General features: G+C 42.3%; 1 protein-coding gene across 1 annotated transcript; it reads right to left on the bottom strand.

The window, feature by feature from the left end:
* Nucleotides 1–1,858: 1,858 nt before the first annotated feature.
* On the bottom strand, nt 1,859–7,334 carry LOC100733847 (protein S100-A15A-like). The gene is made up of 3 exons (XM_023561340.2): nt 7,206–7,334; nt 5,969–6,142; nt 1,859–3,982 (listed from the first exon to the last, which is right to left on the bottom strand). Exons 2-3 carry the CDS (start codon nt 6,116–6,118, stop codon nt 3,806–3,808), a joined length of 327 nt encoding a protein of 108 aa, XP_023417108.1. The 5' UTR covers nt 6,119–6,142; nt 7,206–7,334; the 3' UTR covers nt 1,859–3,805.
* Nucleotides 7,335–15,867: the final 8,533 nt, after the last annotated feature.

Here is a 15,867-nt window from a genome sequence, read left to right on the forward strand (position 1 = left end):
CACTTTTCTAAATGTGCATTACATTTTAATTTTTGTATAAAGTGCAGTGCCACAGAAGCCACAATGACTGCTCCATCTCTAGCCTTATTCTCTAGCTTCCCTACATACTCTCCAGGGCCAGACTGTCTCACCTCACCATTCCTGAACACAGCACAGTGTCCAGTATACACAGAACTGCAAGTACAATCCATAATAAGTACAGACAATAGTCAAATAACAGCTAATACTCGCTGGACATACGTCATGTGCTAGGAATTAATCTATATGCTTTACTTGCATCAATTCAATTAACTCTCACAATAATCCTATGGGGTAGGTACTATTCAATTCTCATTGTACAGATGAGGAAACAAGGCCCATGGGGAGACACAAATATCCATCTCATTCAGATTTAAGTGATTTACCATGTGATGTGATAGTATTTATTTCCTGTTCCCACGTGGAATGCTTCTTCATCTGAGTAACATACTCCTTACCTATCCTGATCAATTTAGGCATCATCTGCTTCAAGACAATCTTTTGATTTTCTTTCTTCCACCCCATCTCCACAGGTTAATTCTTCTCTCTTCATCCATCACATCAGCTCTGCTAAATTATGATTCACTTATTTATTATCTGTCTTTTCTTGGGGACCAGGAGTCTTTTTGAAAGAGGAGTTGCATCGATTTCTAAACATGCCTAGGACCTTTGAGGGAATAAATAAGGCAAAACTGAATTTTTGCTTGTTTCTTTTTCTAACGCTGAAATTCTCTATGTTATATTCAGCCACCTTAAGTCATTGTTAAAAAAAGTAAAATATAAAGTCAGCAATTAAATGCAGTCAAACTTCTTCAACAACAGATGACTTGACCTTTAGATAGGAAAACAAGCCCCTTTACAACATATAACATGACTAACTTTCAACCAATAATTAGTCCACAGTTCATAACTTATTCATCAGGCACTATTTTATTTGATTTAGTAGACATCACCCTATCCTAATGCAGCACATCACATTTTCAAAGTGTGCTTACACCTACTGATTTATTTGTTACTCCCAGTAACTTTATAAAATGGGTATTGCAGTTACAATTATTCTTAGTTGACAGACTAAGCACTAGTGTTTCCTTGGGTTCAATGGGTGATAATAAAGGCAGTCATGAAGAATGTTCTTTAGCCAGCACCATGTACAAGCTGACAAGGGAGACCATGGCCTGTCACTAGGTCACCTTAATTACCCTCCCCACGGACAGACAACTCTGGGGGCTTTAGAGAAAACAGGAGTCAGGATAAGCTTAGCTAAAAGAAATGAATGGTAAGAACTGGGAACACACATCAAGGAAATGGCAGAATCGACCTGAACAGTGTGGGGTAACCTACGGGGAGTGGAGCCTGGCCATGTTTACAGGAAAGGGCCAGTCCCCTATGTGTGTCCCAACAGCCCAGGCTGAGGAAATGACAACAGATCAGGCAGAACTGGTGGAGAAATCCCTAGTAAGAGCCTGTGGGGAGGCACAGAAGACTCAGACAGGGTGACCTGGTGAGTCCTGTGGAGCCCAAGGTCCTCAGTTGAAACTGGCAGGAAGGACTCTCCCCTGGACCTCCAGGAAGAGTGACCTCAATAATCAGGCTCCTATACCCATGACTGAGGGACTCTGTGGGAGGAGCACAAATTCATTACACCATTCCAATTCACAGGTCCCTTTCCTGCATCCTTTCCTTGAGCTCCCACTGCATGGATTCTGGGTCAGGTGCCACATCTGGCTAAGTGTGGGCATAGATTGAAACATAACTGGAGTGCAGCTTAATATGCTCCTCTGTGTGAGTCGGACCAGAGGGAAACACACACAAAAGTCTCTTCAATACCTTGACCTGGTGGTCAAGTCTATAATCTTAGCTGTCCAAGGGGCTGAGGCAGGAGGACAGGAAGTTCAAGCCTAGCCTGCACAACTTGTTACTTAATGAGACCACATGTCAAAATACAAAATAAATAATAAATAATAAACAAATAAATAGGGTTGGGGATAGTTTCTTTTTAATTTTTATTTTATTTAAAGGAGAAAAAACCCAAAACAGTATAAGGGTATAAGTAATACAGAACTTCAAAAAAAAAAAAAAAAAACAGTAAGAAATCACTAGTTAATAGAGTACACATTATCATCTTAGAAATAGTTGTTCAAGTTACAGGATTAAAGCATACAAAATGGACATTCAAACAGTGAGACTGCAAACAATTGTGTTCAATGATCCAACAAAAACTTAGTAATATGGTCATCTATCTTAACACACCTAAACACACTTGCAGTTGTATCTTTTAGAGCACTTTTTTTCCTTTCTTTTTTACAACAACATTTACACCCTTTGGGTTTTATTACACCCATAGTTCTTATTACTTTGAGGATAGTTTCAATAACCAGTAGAAGAAAAAAAATGTTTCTAGAGGTAAGCATTGCAGTGATCAACTGTCATTCTTTTAAAACCCATTGTTTAGAAATAAGCACAGTTTAGAATATCAGTTCCCAGACCCATTCTCAGAAAGGAGATAAGGCAGGGACAAGTCCCAGGTGAGAGAGGTCAGGGACAATAGGATCTGGACCACTGAGTCATGAACAACTAAGAGTCAGAGGCACAGGCCACATTCATCATCATGTTTTATTAGTAAAAACCAGACCCACCACCTCCCTCCTTCAGGAAGCCTTCCTTGTTGACAGTCTCTCAAGTTTTCTTTATGGCTCACCCATGACAGGCATGAACAGTTCTGGTTTGTTGCCTCTGGTCTCATTTCCTTCTCCAACTCAGAAGGCGTAAAACTTGACCTTCAGTCTTCCTGGTATGGTGGCTCCTGGCCTGGACACCTGTGATGGCCTGGACACCTGTGATGCCCATAACTCACATCATCTTTCCCTCAGTTATGAACACCTGAAACTGAATTCATTTGGATCCTTTCCTGCTCAGTTGGTGGCCAAAGTCTGACACTGATATTCTCATGTCTCTAATGTCAGCTGCCTCCCTTCTGTCACTTCATGCAGCTGTTGAGCTGGTCCTCAGGGTCCTGTAGACAGGCCACACAAGAGCCACCCAATGGGCCCAGCTTGTCCCTGTTTGTTCTGATGCTTTGGCACCTAGTTGGTTTCTAAAAGCACAGAGCTAGTCATACCATAGTCCCACTCCCTGCTTATACAACTGCTCAGTGTCTCATTATCTAAAGCCCACTGCTCAGTTTTTAAGGACTTCCAGAGTCTGATCTTGACCCATGCATTCACATTGAGTTCATACATTCTCCTTGGACACTAATTTCCAAGCAAAGATTTTATTGGTCCTGGGCATAGCACACTGGTCCCCCACTGTGTTTCCCCATTTAGAAATGCATCCTCCCACCCTTCTTGCCCTTCCCAGGCCCAGGCCGGTTCCCCTTGGGGTATGAGTTCACCGAAGCTTGCTTCAGAGCAGGATGTCTTCAAAATTGGGGTCCATTTACAGTCCAGTCCTGCCTGTGAGCCTCTATTCCTATGCTGTGTGCAGGGGATAAACGACCAGTGACAGTATGGTGAGGCCTGGTTTCCTTATCAGAGAGTCATCTGCCCAAGACAAGACCTCCTCCTTACAGAGTGAAAGTGGAAGGCCAGAACTGAGTCTTCCTGGAAATAGATGTTCTCCAGGGTAGTCTCTACTAAGCTGACTAATAACCCATAAATACATATAAAAGACTTTGCACAGGTATATCCATGTCTACATATCCACATGTAGACATGCAGCAGAGTTCTCCACTTGGCCACTTGTGGCCAGGTCACACCTTTCCTCAGGACAGGCTCCAATTGCCCTCCCTCTAGTAGAGGTTGTGCTGGGCAGAGTAATGGGCACACAACTGCCGGTGGTACCGCAGGTGATAGTCTTTCACCAGCTTGCCCAAGATGTAGAGGAACTCATCAAAGCAGATCTGATTGTCCTTGTTCTTGTCTGCTGTCCGGAACAGTTCTGCAATGTAGTATGGCTCCTTCCGGCCCTGAGGAGAGGAGTACAGTGATCCACCCACCCAAGCATTCAGACCACCCACCAAGCCTTCACCCACTGTTGTGATGGAAGAGGTAAGAACAGCACTGGGAAAGAATTCCTCACTCAAATAGCCAGTACATACATGCTGCAAAACCAGGCAAAAGAGGCTGAGGTGTAGGTGTCTCAGGTCAGTGAAACAGAGTAGCATAAGGGCAGACAGGTCATGTACACAGCCCAGATCATAGGCTAACTGTATAGATCCTCAGCAGTGCTAAGGGGCCTAGCATTTCCACATACACCTCCTGGCCATGGTCAGTGACTGTGGAAAATTTGCTCCTTAGCTGTACAGCCTAGAAGGACCGCTACTAGCCTCCTAAAAACAGGGAGCCATCCACAATCCTAACACTAGGAGCTCTCCAAAGACAGGCTCTACTTGCCCCTCATGTCTGTGTTTCCAGCACAACAAGGTCAGCACCATCGTGGTCAGATATTTGTGTGCTGTGGCATACACGTAGGCATTGTTTATGACACTCTACCTACACAGAGTGCACAATGAGAGAAAGGACAAAACAAGGAGCTCTGGAGTCATCCAAGATGTCCTGGCCCTAATCTATCTCTGAGGCTGAAGATGGAAATGGTATAGGAAAGAGAAATTTGAGGTAGAAGGATAGCATAGCATGGAGAAAGTCATGGTTCAACCCCGCCAGGATATAGGACAGGTGAAGACCAGGTAAGTAAAGGAAGATGCCACGTAGTGGAAGTGAACTGAGGTTTAGCAGGGTCTGGTTAGTGGGCATGGCCATGCTCAGCCCCATGAGAAGCACTTCAGGGAAGGAGTTGCTGCATCTGAAAGTATCTGGGGACCAGAAGGACAGCTCATCATCTCTTCAGGAGATTCACAGCTTCTCCCCTCACTGCATATCTCTTTGTGCGGCTCTTATAATCCAGTTGCCTCCACAAAGCTGACTGACCAGAGAAGAGCTGGAGGCATCTTGTCTTGAGCACGCTCTGCCTAGCTTCCCTCACCTTGGGCCAACTTCACAAGGTTTCCTACCTGTGTGTCCAGGTGTCTGTCCCTAAGGATTCTGACCTGAGTTGGGACTGTGATCTCCACAGGTACTGGGCTGGGGTAGTACAGGCCCAGCCCATGAACCTCCCTTAGGAGCGAAAGGGTTTCCTGGTACCAGGCCTAACCACAGTAACCTCCAGCCCTGGCTATTCCTCTGATCCTTCAGTGGCACCTCAGGTAAACACAAGCAACACTGATCCTGTTATCTCCCCCAAAATCAAGTGGTAGAGATGAGAAGTGCCAAAAGAATGGCTTTCTGGAATAGAAATGCTTTTGAGATGACAGTCCAGAGACCATGAGGTATGGAATAGAGGGCAGAAGTCAGCACCCACAGACAGTCCTGTGAGTTTGCCATTCCTAAGGAGCCTGCTGATCATGGGCTGTACTGATGGTTGAGAAGATGTCAGTCCTGGAGGGGTGAAAATATTGTTGCCTCAAGGTATAAAAGACTTTAGGAACAGGTAGTAGAAGCAGAGGTTAATTTTGCCTGGCCTACAGCAGCCTAAAATACATTCCCCTAGTTCTGTGACAGAGGAGCAGAAGAAAGGGATGAATCTCAGAGGCCTCAGAAAGGTGCCTAGGGTTTGAGGCAGAGCCATAGACTGAATGCACCCTGAGCAGAATGGAGGAACAGAATAGTAGGCAGGAAGCACAGGGAATAAACAGGTGGATGATGGGGCAGAGTTTTAGGGATGAGCTATGGTGTGGCTGGAGTGGGACAAAAAGTTTCAAGGGAGGGGAGAAGAAATCAATCTGGGGAAATCCTGTACTCCTCCCTCCCCTAGGCTGGAGATTTTGCATAGGAATCAGATCCTTCTATTAACATTCATCACTCACATCCGAAACTCATTTCCCATCCCATAACCAATCTTGTACAGGTGCCCTGCTCCCCTATTCACCCACACTGTGGTCTCACACCCAGCATACCAAGGTGTCCATGAAGTGCGGCACATTGTCCATAAGTAGGGCCTTCAGCTCCTCCAGGGACAAGGTCTCCACATCCCCTCCACGGGCTGCATACTGGTGGTAGCAGTGGATGATACTGAAAAGGGATTCCTCCACTAGTGTGTTAGGCATGACAGCTCAACCCAGCAGGAAGACCTGAGAATGCAGGAGTGGAGCAGTCAGAAACGGCCAGTCCACAGCAGGATGGATGCTTTCTTGATGAGTCTTCTGCCCTACTGTTCTAAATTCATGTACTTTGTCTCAGGTGTCATTCCTCTGTGCCATCTGTTCCCTTGCGAAGGGTACTTATATTCATTGCTCTACAAGAAGCTATCCTGCAGAGTGTCAGGGACTGAGGGCCTCCTGGACACAGGAGCTGTGTCCTCTTCCCTTTCTGCTCACCCTGAATTTAGGAGTTAGCTGTAAAGAGAAACTCACTAAAGCAACAGCAACAGAGTGTTTATGCTATTTAACATGGAAATTTTTATAGTCTTGAAAAGTCAGAATCCTTCTCAACAATAAACTACTGGGACATTAAAATCATCATACTACCAAGGAAACAGGCTTACATTTAGGGTGCGTTTTCCTTCTAACTTCACAAATGCAGTGCCCTCTTCACCTCACCATTGCCTCACTAGGTGAACCCTTTAGCAGTGAGGCACCAACAAGAGCCTTAGAATCTTGCAGCCTCCCACAGACACAGTACAGCACCCATCTGGTGTTTTGATATAGGACCTTCCTGCTCCTCTCACTCCTCTCTTCCTACAGAGTTGGAGATAAACCACTCTTTTCAGAGTGCAGTTTTTCCTAGACCATGTGAAGATCAGAATCACAAAGACTGCTGCTTCCAGCTCTCCCAGAGAAGCATGTTCTATACATGATCCCATTCAATCCTCAGCATGACCTTAAAAGGGAGGCACCAATGCCCCTATATTTCTGAGGTAGAATGAAATCTCTTCAGGTAAAGGATTTCTCAAGATCATACAACTGATCTACCTAGAGTTGGACTAAAACCCAAGTCTTTAGGAAAAAGTCCCAAATCTTGCTTTTCAGTTGGGGTTGTAACTCACTTTTGGGCCAGAATTGTGATGCTGAGACCCCCATCAATGCTGTACATGTTCTCTACAACAGGTAAGCTGCCAATGTCTGCTCTTTAGAACATGTACACACCCAACCCAGCCCATCTGGCTTCCTGGGATGCTGCTGAAGGAGCACTGACCTGTTGCTGTCTGGCAGGGCTCTCAGAATCCGCAGTCCAGCTCCCACTTGATTGTGGAGATTCCCAAATTCAGACCAGAGGTAGCTGTGTCCGATTTATCCCTGGTACCTCCAGTTATGACAGCCAGACCCTGACTGTCTCCACAGACTCCTACGCAGCACCACTGAGCCTTGACTGCCTTCCTGATGATATCACAAAACTCATCACTAAGATTAATGCAGCTGTTTTCAGGGATGAAGCATCCAAAGAGTCACAAAAGGGCTCATTATCCATCCCTGCCTCAAGCTAGCTCATCCTCCAGATTAAAGGCTTGGGTGGGGTCAAGCACACACTTAGACACATCTTTTTTCTATGTCCCCCACGACAGATTGTGAATCTCCAAATTCAGTAGTCATGAATGCACACATTTATTCATTCAGCAATTATTTCTTGAGTACCTGCGGTGTCTCAGGCCCCCTGCTGGGCAGTGCAAACATACACTGTACACTCTGGCTGAGTGGTAATTTTTGCACCCAGCAAGGACAACTTCTACTGGAGAGTTGAGGAAGACTTCTTCAGGGTGGTGATCATTGAGCTGGGACTTGAGTGGTTTTGAGTTGCAATGAGAAATAGGGGACCAGGTGCTCCAGGCAGAGAAAACCACATAAGCAAAGACCTGTAGGCATGAAGGGCTGAAAGAGCATGGCCCACTCAGGGATGGTATCCACAGAGAGCACCAAGAATAGTTAGAGGACTTGAGGCTCCAGAGGTACCTTGCAAACAAGGCTGAAGGGCTCTGTGCACCACGCTAGAGCAGCAACCTCACTCTATGCATGGAAAGAAGGAAGGAGAGGGTTTTTAATAAGATGTGTGATGATGGGAAGGGAAAGAGAAGTGGCAACCAGCTTCGAGATTAAAGAAATATCCAAAGCAATGAGAAAATTATTACTTTGAAGGGCACTAGACTTGCAGGTTGGTCTTCTGGAGGGAACAGACATAGATGCCTCCTGTCCTCTCTAGTAACAGTTGAACTCTTTTTCTCCAACTCACTCCAGCACAGGACTTTTCTGGGCAACCCCTTCAACCTGCCCCCATATCACAGCTCCCTTGGGAGGGGCTATGTGGGCCAATGAGTGAATTTCCCAAAAAGGGGTGCCAAAGACAAGTAAACAAAACTATCACTTCAGATTTGACAAAACAGTGGGCAGGTGCTAGGATGTAGCACAGCACAGCACAGGATGCACGTGCCCTAAGCCTAGAGTTCACTTCCCAGCACCAAGATAACTTCCCAAGTGTTCTACCCAAATATAAATTAACAAAATCAACAAAATCAAAGTAACTTCTCAAGTGTTCTACCCAAATAAAAATTAATAAAATCAACAAAATAGTGATTCATCGATACAGTTTTCAATTTCTAAACTAGAAATATGGCTTGAATTTTTAAAACATGGCAAGAACTTGGCAAATGCCAAGATAGAGCAACAAAGAATATGATTGAAATGCCTTTCATTCAGCCATCATTCTCCTGGGACTATAGCCCAAGGAATTAATTAACCAAGGGTTAAAAGCTATGATGAGGAAATGTTTCTTGTTGCAATATGTATTATCAAGAAGCAACATTATAGTTAAAGCCTTGAAATCATATAATTAACACCAATATAATTCAGCCTTGGGCAATTGCTAGAATATAATCTGTCTCTTAAAAGAAGCTCCATCTCTGACCTACGGTTGGCTGTGGCAGGGAAGAAAGGTCAGACTACCTCCTTTTCACCCTGACTTATCCACAGCCCGGGACAAAATGTCTACACAATGCCAATACATAGGGACATTCCTTCCACAGGTTGCCTTAAAACTACTCTCTTACTGAATGTTACGCCATAGAAATCTCAGATGCTAATTCATTGCCAGCCTGGAATTAAAGAGTACATAGTACTTGCTTACGTGTATTGAAGTTTGTCTTATTAATCCATTATTGGTAGACATTTGAGTTATCTTAATTTCTAAATTACCTAAAACTGTACATTTTAATATACTCTTTCCTTATTGATATTTCACTAGAATTTCAGCATGTGTTACTGGCTAGGTGCTTGAGATAAAGTGGGACAAAAACAAAGTGATCAACACAGTGCCTGCCAGAAGTTCACAGTCAGGGTGTAGAGGGAGACATTAAGACAGAGCCTCTGGCAGTGTGCTTAGAAAGGAACCATAAATTGGGTACAAGTATGCATTCCCCACCCTCCCTACACCTCTTCATTCCCCCCACCCACCTTTACACACACCCATGTGGTCAGGCTCAGTTTGTGATACACAGTATATCAGGCTCCAGGTTTTTCTAATGTGGAGATCAGTCAGGGAAAGTTAGGAGACAGACTTTCTGATTAGCTCACAAAAGGAAGTCTGTCCTCAGTTCACTATGGACCACTAGGTTTTTAGACAGGCCAAAGACAGATGAAGACACTAACAAGATGATAGGCTTGAGGGAAACAGAGCTTACTCTGTGGAGTATGTGGAGTTGGAGGAGGGACCAGGCAGCACCTGAAAAATTAAAGTGTTCTGACCCTACAGAAACAGGCCTGGCCCTCTTACACTCTAACCTTATTCCTTCCTTCTTTTCTTTTTCCTACTTTATTCCCTTCTTCTCTCTTTCTTTCTTTCTTTCTTTCTTTCTTTCTTTCTCTTCTTTCTTTTCTTTTGTTCTTTCTTCTTTTTTGCTGTACTGATGATTAAAACCAGAACTTGTACTTACTCTGCATGTTTTAACTTTTATTGTGAGACAGGGTCTCACTAAATTACCCTGAATAGCTTTAAGTTTGTGATTTTTTTGCCTCAGGTCCCAAAGTAGCTGGTATTAGAGGTCTCCACTAGCATGCTTACCATATTTTAATTTTCTACATAGAAGATATTCAGTTGCACCCAAATGCACCAGCACCATACTGTCTTTCTCCTTTAAACACCAAAAATTCCTTGTGAAGATTCTAAAGCATCAAGTAGGCATGGCTCAACTTCAAGTATAGCCCATCCCTCATGTGGTATAGATACACTTCAGGTCATTAAATATGAATACTAATTTGCCCTAATGCTACAGATAAAATTGAATTTTCATCCATCCCTTTATCTCACTTTTCACTAGTAATATTTATCACACCTTGTGCTAGTGCAGAGTAACAAGCAAAGCCACATGCTCAAAGTGACACAGCTAATATAGCAGGGGTACTGTCTGCTACAATATCTAGCCATGAATGACAGAATGGAGCAGCCTTGGGCAGGCCAGGACAGTGTCCTCCAGCTGAAGAAAAGAGCTGAAACAAAGATACTACTTGGGAGGTAGCCTGACATGTACTCAGCCCTTATTTCTATACCAAATGGAAGATCCACTAATGAGCCATAAATTAAATATTTCTCTGAGCACCTCTTGAGGTTTGGTGATTTGCTACAAAGACTCTCAGAGCCCAGAATTTGTTTATCATGGTGGGTTTTTTTTTTGATAGTTTAATCTTTTTTCTAAGAATTTTTATTAACATACCTTTGTAGTACATAATGATCACATTCCTCTGGGAGTTGGAGGAAGGAAAGAAGGGAGAAAAAAAAAGAAAGAAGGAAAGAAAGAAAGCAAGAAAGGAAGGAAGAAAGAAGAAATCCATGACTAGTTTTGTATTAATTTTTGTATATGATATAAGAAAGGGAGGGTTCAACTTTATCCCTTTGCACACAGCTTTCTAATTATCCCAGAACAATTGGTTGAAGTAGCTATTCTTGCTCCATTGAACTGGCTCGGCATCCTTGTTGCAGATCAACAAGCTATGAATGTGAAGGATAAAGGTCTCTCTTATTGACTCTTTGCTTCACCTACATAACAATACCTTGCCTCAACTATGCCAAATACAGTCTGATATGACTTGCTCAGAAGAAGGTCTATTTCCTGAGTGCTGTGGCCCAGGCTGCAGCATATTTTCAGGTTGAATCCTCAAGTCTCTTCCCTATACTGTGCCTGCTGCAATTACATCCTCCCAAGCCCTCTGCCTACCCGATCCCATATATATTCTGCTAGCCACATCCACTTTATAATCTGCTTTTCCATTTATGTTACCTCATCATCTGATTTTTTGTAATCTTTTTTTCAATTAGGACTATTTAAACATTTTATCAAGTCCTCAGTATTCTTTATTTGATTCTAAGTAGCCACCTTACACTGTGAACCATCATTACTGTAGGAGCGAAGAAATAGTTCCAGTCCACCATCTCAAGCTTGCTTGGAATGATCTGACAGAGTCAAAGAAAGAAAAGGCATATGCATTTACTAAAAGGGAAATCACAGCAAAGAAGGTAATCAATTTGTGATTAAATAGGAACACAAAATTATTCAGAAGCTTACATATCTTATTTCCATGGGAGAAGGGAAGAATGGGGAACATGGAGTGGGGAATGGATAATATATCATTTTAAGAGAACATCAATGAGTTTGGAACACAATTTCCTGGGACAAAATCTGTATGGAAGCCATAATGGACAATGGCTTGTAAATGATGCTTCATGGAACAGAAATAGAAGTGAATACTGCTGACAAAAATGTGCATATGTGTAAATAGACTTCACTATCTCTTCTGGAGATATGGATTTAGCTAGTGAATGCTCAAGAAACAGACCAGAGGTAACTGCTTTCTCCCTGAGGTCCAGACTTTAGGCAGATTGGAGCTATCAGAGGGAAGCTGCTTCCAGATTTTGCTTCTCTCTGAGTTCTTTAATGTGAAAATAATCACACACCAAGGTGCTACATTTGGAATGATGGTCCTTGGACTCCATCATTATTCACAATACTGCTAACACCAAATGAGGAGGAGGAGGAGCTTCATGCACCTACCCGATCTCCAACTCTTCAACCACCAAATATGCGGTCTACAATGCATTCTGACCCTAACCACCAGAGATAACATGGGCACACCAGCTAAAGTCTCAGTCTCACAAGACAGCCCCATTTTCAGTACCAATTGGAAAAACCAGGCCCCTGTGCCTCTGACTGATTGGCCATAAATTGAATATTCTTCTGAACCCCTCCTCATGCTTGATGATTTGCTAGAATGACTTTGGATACCCAGACCTTGCTTATCATGGTGAGTTTATTTTATGATAGTTTAGTCTTTTATTTTTTCTGTGAATTTTTATTTTCTTATTAGTATACCTTTGTAGTACATACTGCCACATTCTTCTGGAGAGTTAGTAAATGTACATAACACATCATAATTCTTTTTGTGGTACCAGCAATTGAACGCACAACCTTGTGCTTGCCAGGCAGGCACTTACGCCACTGAGCTAAATCTCCAGTGGTAATTTTTTTTCCTCTCCCTTTTCCCTCTCCATCCTTTTTCTTCCTTCTCTACCATCCTTCTCATTTGCAAAAGATCTATCTCACTACTTCCTGTTATATTTTATTTTATTCTTTATATTTGGTGCTTCTCACATAAAAGAAACTATGTGATATTTAAGTTTGTGTGACTTATTTATTTTACTTAATAGTATGGTTTCAAAGTGTATCTATTTTTTTTTACAGTTTACTCAAGTTTACCCTTCTTCGTGGTAGAGTAGTATTCCATTGGTGTTAGTATCACATTTATTTAAATAGACATACGCTCTTCTTCTAAGATTTAGTTATTATGACTTGTACTGCTATGAATGTGGGTATGCATGTGTCACTATAATATGATGTCTTTAATTTGAAGATAGCTGGACCAACTCCAATATCCAATTTTAGATTTTTGAGAAATTTCTATACTGATTTCCATAATTCATATTCTATTGTTTATACTCCCATCAACAATATATGAGGGTTCCTTTTTTCCCCCTATAACTTCAGCAATATTTGCTTTCTTGATGATGGGAATTCTTTTTGAAGTAAAATGGAATCTAATTGTTTTAATTTGCATTTCTTTAGTGGCCAGAGAAGTTGAACATTTTTTCATGTATTTATTTGCCTTTTGTATTTCTTTTTCTGAGAAATGTCTGTTCATTTCAGTTGCCCATTTTTTGATTGGATTTTTATATTGGGAGATCTAATTGTTTGGGATTTTATATATATTCTAGGTATTAGTTCTCTGTTCAAAGAATAATTGCCAAAATTTTTCCCATTCTGCAAACTCTGTTCATTGTTTCCTCTGCTGTGCAGAAACTTTTTTAAAAATTTGGTACAGTCTCATACGTCTTATTTCTTATCCATTTGGAAGTCTGTTCAGAAATTCATTACCTAGGCCCACAAATTCAAAAGTTTTTATCTATTTTACTTTCCAACAGATTAAATGTTTCTGTTTTAACATTTAGATCTTTGACCCAGTTTGATTGTGGTTTAGGGCATGTGATACCTATGGTCTAGACTCAGTCTTTGCATGTGGATAGCCAATTTTTTCAACACCATTTATTAAATAGTCCATTTTTCCTCCAACGTAAATTTTTACAGTCAGCTCATTATAAAGAATGCAACTCAGAAACAGCCAGGTCAGAGAGTTGCATCCAGTGAGGGATAGGGGACAATGAGGGGCTTTCTCCACACCAGGCACAGTATCCTCTCAATCACTTGTTGTGTTCAGGCTCTCCAAGTCCAGAGGGATAAGGTTTTCCTGGGGCTCCAGCATGTAGGGACAACTGGTTAAAGCACTGGCCATTAGTGATTGAACTCCTCCAATTCCTCTTCTTCCCTTCCCAGGAAAGAATGGGGCACTTACAGTTTCAACTCCACACAGGTCGATTCTCTGTCAACTAGCCCCATCCTGAAGGCTCACCAATAGCTGACTTGGTAGCATTAACTCAGTATTGCCAGAAAGACTAGTTATAAATAATAAAGGATGTTCTGAATGATCCTATCTTTCAAGAAATTATGACAGCTTTATGTGTCAACTACGTGTTAGGAAAAGAGACATAATCAAAGACTTCTACTAGTACACGGATTTTACACATATATCTGCATGAAAATTTACTTAATCTATCATTCCTAAAAACAATTATTTTATTTCTTCCTATTTCTTTCCACCCCTGATTAACAATTACATTCCCCAAATATGATTTCATGAAAAGGCTAATGGAAAGCATTGGGAACAGAATAGAATGTAAATAAACAAGAAAACCCCTAGGTTCTTCAGAAGCCTCTAGAAAAGGCACGAAACACACAACTTTAAAACCATGTGTGACTTTCCTGTCCAACTTGGACAATAAAGGAGTACCAACACCGAGATATATCCTGGGAAGGCTACCCTGACAACTGAGAAGAAGGGTGCTCAGTAGCGTCCCTGTGTGGAAGCTGGAGAAGTAGACCATCACTGCTCTGGGCCAGAGTCTGACTGGAGCCAAACTTACCAGCAACAGCCCTGACCGTAAGTCAGACTCATAGAGTCAAGGAACCTTCCCAAGCACCCCCACTGCTTTCTCCACTTGGCAAGTTCCAGACCAGAAGAACTAGCTTTCTCCTGAAATTAGACAAGATGAAGAAGGATCACTGCCATGTCCCATTGCTTCTCTACCTGTGATGAAATAGAACATCATGAGAGAAGGACAGACTGAGACAAAGCTGCTCACTTCACAGTAGCCAGACAACAACAATAGAAGAGGGAGAGAGGAAGAAGCAGAAGCCAAAAGAAGAGGTCAGAGACAAAATGTAGTCCCTAAATGCATGCCTCTGCCAACCACTCCCTTCAACTGTGCCCTAAAGTTTAAGTTTCCATCCCTTCCCAATAATGCCATCAGTTTATAAGTCCAAAAATAAATTAATGTACTGATGAACTTGGAAGTCTCAAGTTTTAATATCCTTCCCCAAGGCCACATCTCTATATACTGCCGCATTGTGTATCAAGCCTTTTGGAGAACAATTTAGATATAAACTATAATACTGACTTTACTGGGATTTTCCCTGAATAAACATGCACTATTGTACATGAAGAACAGAGTTGGTCCACAAAATATAAACAAATGAATAAATCAATTACAATAAAAACAAGTTTCTGATATCAGACTATCTAGACAACCAGGACTGTTTTGGTTTAATCTCAGGAGTGGGAGACCCACCCAATTAAAATATAGAGGGTGAAACTATAGCCCACCAGATTTCTAGTCACTTTCAACCTTTTCTGACCTCTCCATGTGGATCAGTAGTGGATATGTGGTCAGGTGTGGGAAACCCTGCAATTGGCTGTCATTTTATGTTAATAAGACAACAGGCATCTTAATGTTAAGTTTCTATTTGGTAGCTAAGTTTCCACCTCTCCTCACCTAGCCTGTCACATGTCCCTGTGGTTGGGCCCATTCAGTGATTATGTTAATTAGCCTGCCTTACTGCCTGTGCTCTGGGAGATTCGAATTACCCTATAGCCTCCAGTCTTGCTAGAACTTCCTGCTGTTGCTCAGTTACTTGCTGAGGTGTCAGAACCCAACTCCTTCCCCAATACCCTGTGTATTCACTACTCCTTTGAATAAACGAGACTTGATCAGAGCACTGTCTTGTCTCCATTCTGCGTATCTCTTGTCCCTTTCTCACCCCCACTCCCCCTCTAGGGTCTCCATTGACTTACCCGCGGGTTGAGACAGTTAGGTGAGGCATTAAAGAGAATATTGGTTCCAAACAGGACACAGAGGAAGGCTCAAAGGGTTCAGCTCCACTAGGGCATGGACAAAGTCTCTGTTAAAAGAGCTTAAAGAAATTTAAAGT

This window comes from Cavia porcellus, unplaced genomic scaffold, assembly GCF_034190915.1.
Source record: "Cavia porcellus strain 051 isolate PalLab524CR breed Dunkin Hartley unplaced genomic scaffold, mCavPor4.1 scaffold_1, whole genome shotgun sequence".
Taxonomy (NCBI): domain Eukaryota; kingdom Metazoa; phylum Chordata; class Mammalia; order Rodentia; family Caviidae; genus Cavia; species Cavia porcellus.